The sequence below is a fragment of the Sceloporus undulatus genome, chromosome 1 (genome assembly GCF_019175285.1).
Source record: "Sceloporus undulatus isolate JIND9_A2432 ecotype Alabama chromosome 1, SceUnd_v1.1, whole genome shotgun sequence".
In the NCBI taxonomy this organism is placed as follows: Eukaryota; Metazoa; Chordata; class Lepidosauria; order Squamata; family Phrynosomatidae; genus Sceloporus; species Sceloporus undulatus.
Genome location: NC_056522.1, coordinates 320,960,395 through 320,969,258, shown reverse-complemented (window position 1 = coordinate 320,969,258; position 8,864 = coordinate 320,960,395). Strand labels below are relative to the sequence as shown.

The 8,864-nt window shown below is 43.3% G+C and overlaps 1 protein-coding gene across 1 annotated transcript in view; it reads left to right on the top strand.

The window, feature by feature from the left end:
• The window catches only part of VPS18 (VPS18 core subunit of CORVET and HOPS complexes), a 31,032-nt gene that overhangs the window by 7,040 nt on the left and 15,128 nt on the right, over window positions 1-8,864 (top strand). The window contains 1 exon segment of the mRNA XM_042445178.1: window positions 7,732-7,743. Within this exon segment, the coding sequence (XP_042301112.1) occupies window positions 7,732-7,743 (12 nt within the window).

Here is an 8,864-nt window from a genome sequence, read left to right as displayed (position 1 = left end):
GTCGGACCACAGTGTTCAGCATTTCTATGCAAGTGGGAAATTGCCAAGGAAATCTGATATCTTGTAGTCAATTTGACTTCAAAGAGGTAACTTTTTTTTAAAAAAAGGAAAGGATAAATTCAGGCTCCATTCCCACTGGCACTTTTGCACTGGAAGGAACTGGGCAGATTTGGTTTTCCCCCCCCCCCCCCCAATGCCTCCGGAAGCAAGTGCCCACTATAATACCTCAATCGGGGGCCCTTTTCACTCGCTGCCCCTCACTCCTGGAACCTTCTCCCCCCCCCCCGAACAAAGAGCCATCACTCTTTTAACCAGCTTCAAGACGGAGTTGAAGACCGTCCTGTTCCGAAGCGTTCCCAGGCCTTGCATATTGTCGCTTGCCTACCTGGACGAAGATTAACCATCCATTATGAAGCCAAGCCTGCCCTCCAGTCCCATCTGCCTTGGTCCAGGCCTTGGAGGAGAGAGGAACTGCTGGACCTCATCCTCTTCCCCACTACTACTTCCTTCTCTTTTTGTGTGTGTGTCTTTTTGATTGTAAGCCTGAGGGCAGGGAACCGTCTAAATAAAAAGACTGTATGTACAGCGCTGCGTAATTTACAGGCTTATAAATAAAGGATAATAATAATAATAATAATAATAATAAGAATAATAATAATAATAATATATAATAAGCACCGGAAGCCATTCCAGCTCTTTAAACCGGTTTAAAAGGAAGAGTCTCTGTGTCAATCAAATTATTCGGCTTTCGTAAAGGTGACTTTTCTTGCAGCCATTGGCTAGCGGATGGGGCGTCCCCCCTCCTTTTTAAAAATTTCTGGCGGGCAAGGTGCGCAGATGCTGTCATTAAAAACACTCCGGTGTGTCTTGTGTATAGCAAAGCATCAATTATCAAGCTCAATTTCCCAAATTGAAAGGGAACATTTGAACATTGGCATCGTAGCATTCGCATTTTAAACAAATAATTCCAGGAAAGAGGAAGGAAGGGAAATCTCAGGCACTGTAGCCTCTGTCACCTTTGTGCCTCTTGTCACCCCAATTCCCCTGTTTTGCAACTTCACCCTTTTGCCTCCTGTGTGTGCATGTATTGTGTGCCTTCAGGTTGTGAGCTTCCCCCCGCTTTAACTCTTTGTCTGGCTCTTTGCTATGGAATTTCTGGGAGTTGTTTACTTGCTTTTGTGTGGTGCTCCAAATGGAGGTTCCTCCTGGAGAGGAGGAGAGGGTCCGGGCATCCCTGCCTCCTGCGCGCTGATGGCATAGGAGCCGTTGGACATGACACCAGACGCCCTGGCAGAAGCAGCCAGACCCCTCCCCCTCTGCCTTGTCCCCTCCTCTCTTTTCCCTCTGTTTTGCCCTTCAATCCCTTTCTCACTTGCTATCTCCCCCTCCTTCCTTCTCTCTCCCTCTTTTCCATGTTCTCCTTCCTCTCTCCCTCCTTTCCTTTTCTTTCCCTTGTCCCACCTTCCCTCCCTTTTTCCTCCTTCTTCCCTTCCCTCCTTCTTTCCCTTCCCACACCACACACACACACACACCCACACACACTTCTTGTCCCTCACTGCAGACGCTCACCTGCCTGCCTGCCTTGGAGGCCAAGGGTCCTTGGCCTGGGGGTCTCTCCCAGCCCCCCCACCTCCTGTAAATTCCTCCTCCTCTCCTCTACTTCTGCTCAACTGCAGGTGCGGAGGAAGGGAGAGGGGAACAGAGGAACAAGAAAAGGAAAAAGACAGGAGGAAAGGAGGTCAGAGGAGGAAAAGGAGAAAGAGCCCACGAGGGTTGCGTGGCAGAGGAAAGAGGGAGACGCGAATGAGCGAAGAGCGGCGAAGAGGAAGAGGATGAGGAAAAAAGGAGGCAAGCCAGCACAGAGGGCAGCAGAGGGGAAATAGGAGAGAGGGGGAAGGCAGGGAGACGAAGGAAGAGCCGCGGGATACGCATGATCTGTCATTACAACACACCAAAAAAAGGGGGGGGAAGCGGCTTGCAAAAAGACCACAGGAGATGGGAGGGAAATGCCCTGCCCTTTGCCCGCCCTCGACCTTAAAATCCGCCCTCACTTGACCCGAATCATGATGGCGGGCAAGTTCATATTCAGCAGAACCCGGATTTCCCGAAGAAAAACGCTATTTGCCCTGTTTTTTAACCCGCTCCTAAGGGGCATTTGCCGCGGAATGGGGTGCAAGTCTCTTATTTGCCTGTGGGAGATTTCGGGGAGCAATATGAACTTCACATGAAGAATCGATTCTTGAAGCGGGTTAAAAGGTATATGAATGGGCCCGAAGTTGAAAGGAAAAATCAGCGTTCAAATCTCTCCCCTAAGCATGAGTGGTTATTCACAACCATAACAGAAATTCATAGAATCATAGGTTGGAAGAGACCACAAGGCCATCCAGCCCAACTCCCCGCCATGCCGGAACTCACAATCAAAAGTATCCCCGCAATTCAGGTAGAATTACTCAGACAGGAGCGTTTTCCAACCTCAAGGCCATCAATTCTATTAACAGACCAGTGATAAGGAATCTGTTAGAGAAAATAATGCTTACTTTGGCAAATGGAGGTCTTGCTCAATGAGGCAAACAAAAAATGGTACACAGACTTGCACAAAAAATACCAGTCCAAGAAGAAAAACAAAAGGAAATTTTTGAGCAGCACCTAATAAATGGGAAGCAGCGGTGTCTCATAATGAAGACAGCTGTTGTTTTGTTAAGTAAATGAGATAATGGCAAATCTTTCATGTGAGTAGACCAGATAGAAATTTATTTTAGAGTGTGCCTTCCATGTCTCAGTGATTCTGGATTTGAATTATACAAGAGTCGCATTCCACCTAGTTGAGTTAGTAAATTTTAAAAAATTAAAATGAGGTTGGAAAAAAGGGGTATTTTTGTATATAGGACTCAGTACAGCATCCAAATATACACATCCATGGGGTATTTTGTTCATCTCAAAATACAGTACTGTCTTTCATATAACCTTGTCCCAGGTCTCTTGGAGCTGTAGAGAACTACTTTGAATTATGTCTAGAAACGGACACAATAGGCCAATGAAGCTGTTGTAACATGAAAGCTCATTGTAATTGGCCCATTGTTGTCTGTAGGATTCAGATATTGAAATGAGAAGCCATACCGGGGGGGGTGGAGTGTTACCCAGGTGGGATTTTTTTATGAAAAACATCCTAAAAATCCCCACATATAAAGTACAGTAACCTTGTTTACGCTGGGGTTGGTTCCAAAATCCCCCGTGTATAACAAAATCTGTGGATTCCTCAAGTCCCATTAACTATAATGACATAGCAAAATGGGTCCCTACGAAAAATGGAAAATCAAGGTTTGATATTGAAATGTTACTTTTTTGGAACATTTTGAACCGTGGATGCTTGAATCGTGTATAAAAAAATCCATGATAAGAAGGGCTGACTGTACCTTCTCCCAGGGCTGAGAGAAGGGCCCGACTGTATATTAGGGAGTATTGGATGCCCCACCCATAGCATTGCTGACATATAGAAGCCTCTAGAGGACCTTAACGTACATAGTGTGAAGGCTTCTTTCTCATGACCCTATACGAAAGGCATGATGGGAAACAGTCTTCCATAAGGGCAAAGCGAGCAGCCCACAAGGCAGTGAAGCCACATGTAGGATTCGCCAACAGGAGGAATCCTCTCCCCACCTTTAGACAGATTTCTGGCCTAAGTGTATGCAGACACCCATTATTCTGGCATTGATTACCCTTTCCCATTGAAGAGGCTGCTATAGATCAAGCCAATGTGTAGATTTGGTTTTACTTTGAAGTAGAAAACAACCCCGCTAAGGACAGAAAAACCCTATAAAAAGCCCTGGCCATTCCTTTGTTCTTGGTTCTGGTATCGAAACAGGCTGGCATCTTTTCAGTTGTGTCCCGATGTAGTTCCACACTCTGTAACCCTTTCCTTTTCCCATCTCCTGTGTTGCTGCATCTACATTGATTCCCAGGAGACCAATCACCGTTAGAAGCCCAGTGTCCCTCTGTCCATTTTTCCCACCTTTTCTTCTTGTTAGCCTTGAGCGAAGAGGTGAATGTTGTGTGGTGATGTGTGTGTATCCCCTCCAAAAAATATAAACTAGAAAAAACTAATTTAATTATAAACAAAGTCTGCTTCTGCATGTTTCCTTGGGATATTTGTAACACTCCGTAAAAACTCTAAGATTCGGTCAAAGCGGGTAGTGTGAGAAGCCCATTGTTTGAATAAATTAAGCTATTATAAAAATTTTCCTAATTAGAAAGCAATATTCTTTAACAGGGGTTGTGGAAGGGGGATTTCTTTTTAAAGATGAGAATTTTAATTTTATATTGTATAATAATATTAATATTTCAATTCTGTAACCAGCTATGATTCCCTCTGGAAAATGTGAGGAGATGAATATATGATGATAAAATGATGATGATGATGATGATGATGATGATGAATTGATTATATGCATGAATTACTGGAAGAAGGAAACAACACTGAGAATGTTAAAAGGCATTATACATATACAGTATAAGATATAATTTAAAAATGCAGTTATCCCAATAACTTATTACTTTTGTCAGGCATGGGAGGGGGAATGTTTTACAAAGCATGTTATGTGGTACATGTATGAGGGGATTCCAAAAATCTAGAGAAATCAAACAAAAAATACTTACTTAAAAAATTAAAAAAAAAAAAAAAAAAAAAAAAAAATTAACTGAAAGAGTCACAAAAACATTTACCAGAAATAACACCAGTTAGAAGACCAATTTAAAAACTGCCATGGCCTCACTGCTAGTTGAATTATGGGAACTGTAGTTTTGTGTGACATTTAGATTTTCTCTGTCAAAGAGGACTCTGGGACCACAAATAAAACTTAATTCCCCACAGAGATCCCTCAGCATTACAGCTATGGCATTTAAAAAAAAAAGCAGAAGTCAAAAAAAAAAAAAACTGGAAATATTTCTGCAAAAATGTGTTTGAACTCAAATAATAAGCATTTCCTTAGTGGCTTTGTTTAAATCTTCCCTCCAAAAGATCTTCTCATTTGAGAAGGACAGCATAAAACCACACTAGAGATGTTAGGATAGAAGAGATAATCTAGTAAATCTGTTTAGAGGAAATATGGGGAAGGACCATTGTGTTATGCTGAGAATGCCTTAGTTGGAAAAACATTGGCTGTTATTGTCCTGTATACCTACCGTACAGAGTTGAAATCTGATTCCTCTTTACGCTGTGTCAACCATCCCCTCATACCCTTGATACATCTGACTTATGCAGTTTTATGGTCAGTGTCTGTCGGACGTTGACCACAGAGTTGCACTGGAGGACCTAGAGATTCCTAGAGAGGTGTCATCTCAGGAAAAACGTGGTGTTTTTGTTATTTGCGGTTTTTCCATATTCATGGGAGTCTTGTGCCACTAACCCTATCGAATATGGAGGGACAAGTGTAATTAGAATTAGATTAGAATTAATAAATATTAATTCCATCCTCTGTCTCTGCCTTGCCCTCTCCTTAGGAGAAAACCAAGCAGCAGAGGAACCTTGCTTGTTCTTCTTCTCTGCCTGACTTCCCCGTGGGAAAAAGCCAAATGACAGAGAAGCCTTGAGGGGTGAGTGTTTGCCCCTCTTCCTCCTCTGCCACTCCACCTTCTCAGGAGAAAGCCAGGTGCAGGAGCCTGGCAGGGTGAGCATTTGCCCATGATCATCCTCCACCCGTCTATCTCCTCAGAAAGCTAGGCAATGGAGGAGCCTTGAGGGGTGAGCATTTGCCTATCCTCCTACTCCTTCTCCAACTAGCACTCTCCTCAGGAGAAAGCCAGACAGTGGAGGAGCCAAGTGGGCCAAGTGCTCACCCTTCCTCTGCCTCCTCCACATGGCCCTCTCCTCAGGAGGCGGCCAAAGGGTGGAGGAGCCTTGAAGTTGTTCCACATCCTCAAAGGCCACTTGAAATCCCCCAGACCGTATGTTGTGCAGGCCTGGTCTAAGGAAATATACAGTCTGCCACAAGGGTAAGGAACTACAGTTCTGCAAATCCTTCCCAATGGTCATACTAGATTGGACTGATTGAAGTTGTGGGCCATAACATCTGAGGATCCAAAGGTTTGTCACCCTGGTCTGAGCAGGGCTGACCACCATGATTTGGTTTTCATTCATTTTTGGTTGCATTTTTCAAGGCCTTGAACAATATTTTATTTTAGTTGAAAGTTAAGAAAAATGCAATGAACTCATCTCACTTTCCTACCTATAAGATAATTTTAAGTACTGTCATATGAGCAGGGTTGTTATTTGGGAACCAAGAAGATTCAGTCCAGATTTCACCATAGCCACAAACATTCTCTTATATCAACTTTCTCAGTTTCTGACCCCCTGCACAATATGTGAATAAAGGAAGGGAAGGAATTACCTTCATTACAAAATAGTTACAACAGTAACTGAGACCAAGTTCATTAAAGATTGCTTAAAGCAATGAACTCTATTACATGAGGACCACAATAGGAAACCTTTTGATAAAAGAGGGTATTTGTAAAAATAACTATGTGACCTAAAGTGGGCTATGAACATTTTGTTATTGTTGAGTGCCTTCAAATCGTCTCCAGCTTACAGTGACCCTAAGGCAACCCTGTCATGGGGTTTTCTTGGCAAGATTTGTTCAGATTTGCTATTGCCTTCCCCTGAGACTGAGAGCGTGTGACTTGCCCAAGGTCACCCAGTGAGTTTCATGGCCAAGCTGGAAATCCTTGACAAAATATTAAATATGAATATATAGATGAGACCAGACCAGTTTTCCAGTTAATGTTCAGCCATGGAAAATCACTGGATGACCTTAGGCAAGCCAAACTCTTTCAGCTTTGGAAGAAGGCAACGGCAAACCTGCTCTGAATAAATTCTGCCAAAAAAACCAACCACCCTGTAATAAGGTCACAATAGGTCAGAGTAGACATGACAACAAGAAATGTAAATCTAGTGCCAGTTCAAAATATGTAATGAGCTTGTCAAAGATTATTAAGTCTTTGCCCTTTCCACTGACCTGTTCAGTGGAATAGGAGGAGAATAATCTACAATAGAGAAAACTGTTGCACTTATGTCGTTCTTGTAGGCTTCCTGTAAGTAACTAGTTGGCCCTGTGTGAACATAATGTTAGTCTTGATAATCCCTTGGTCAGATCCAGCACAGCTATTCTTGTGTTCTTTGTGACTGGCAATACAAGATGAGAGGTGAATGGTGATTCTCCTAAAGTCTAGTCAGATTAAAATGGTGTGTGTGTATATACCTGCCTTATGAGTCTGCCACCCACTGATTCCAAACAGATCCTAGGCAGCAAGACAACAAAGCCACCCACCAGCAACTTGTATAAGATATCCAGATGAGAAGGCAGGCTATCTGGGAGCAAGGTTGGGAGGGGAACAAACTGCCTTCCTGCTCAGCTCAAATTTGCACTAGATTCAATAAAGGGCACCTGCAGGCCGGGAGACACCACTTGCATTACGTCAGCACATAAAGCCCTTAATTCACCTCTATATTATGGAAGAACAATACAGCCACAAGGAAACCAGCAGCAGGCCTCCCCTACCAGTCGCACCCCTTTCACAATTGTTTCCTTCTTTTCTTCTCGGCTTCCCAAGTTGTTTCAGAGGGGACTGGGTTGCTCTCTCCCCACCCTCACCTGCTCTTCCCATATTAAACATTGATGTTGGAGTGGAATTTGATAAGGATGGCATCTCTTTACCAGTGCAGGGAGTGAAGAGGGGAAGAATTGACATTGGGTTTGGGAAGGGGGGTTGGAGAAGTGGAAATGGTTGGCTGGTTAGCATGCTTCTGACAGAGCAACAGAGAAGAAGCGAGGGAAGAACATCTGGCAGGCACAAGCATGGCTGGGAGCGAGGTCAAGAACAGGCCTTGTGCTGCAGCTGGTCATTCTATATGCACTTTGAGCCTCAACACTGGAATGAGGAGAGTGTTACATTACACTTTTTCTCTTACGCCTCCTGAGATAGGGAGCTCTGCTAGGCACTCTTAGCATCTTCGGCCACAAATGTTTTTGGAACCAACATTAACCTCTTCATTAGGCACAGTTTTTAAGATCACCAGGTGGCTGGGGGGGGGGGGGGAGGCAGTTCCAAGTATCCTCAGCTAACTTGGCTCCAGCCATGCTAATGGAAAGATGTAGGGAGCAGTACTCCAGTTTCCCAGCTTTGCTCATGGCTGCATTTTGAACAACAGTTTGAAGACTGTAGCCATGCTGGCTGAGGCATCCTGAGGTTGTTGTTTTGTCCCCCTGCCTGCCTCCAAATCTCTGCATGGGGCCTTTCAGAGGCTCAGAAGTCCAGGTTACCAGATTTCATACAATGCTTTTCTAGATGGTAACTGAAGATGGACAAGATCCTATATGAGCTGATAAGATATGTTGCACCATTGCTCAAATATCACAATACCTAATGACTTTCTGTAATCTGAAGAGCCACTGGCTGAAGCAACAGGAGAAGCTGTAACAAAACATCCAGACGTATATTAATAATAATTAATTCAGCTGTATATTAATAGAAATTAATATTATCACAAAATTCAGAAGGAAGAGAAAAGCCATAGCATTTTTATTAGATCAGAATTCTCTCCAAATCTCAAAGCAGCCATTTCTTTTCATAACCACATGGGAGAGGGTAGGCTAGGCAGTGAAATTATTTATTCAAGGCTACCTTTTGGGCTTAACAGATCTTGTAACTCCATGGCTTTGGAATAGTTCTTCACTACTGAATTCTTGAGATTTTATATATCAATTCCACTTGCGAGATCACTAATTTGCATACAACTAAAGCCTCTAAAATGGGCTGTTTTATAATCTTCTGAGAGTTATCTACATTACAGTTTGATACCACTTTGATTGCTA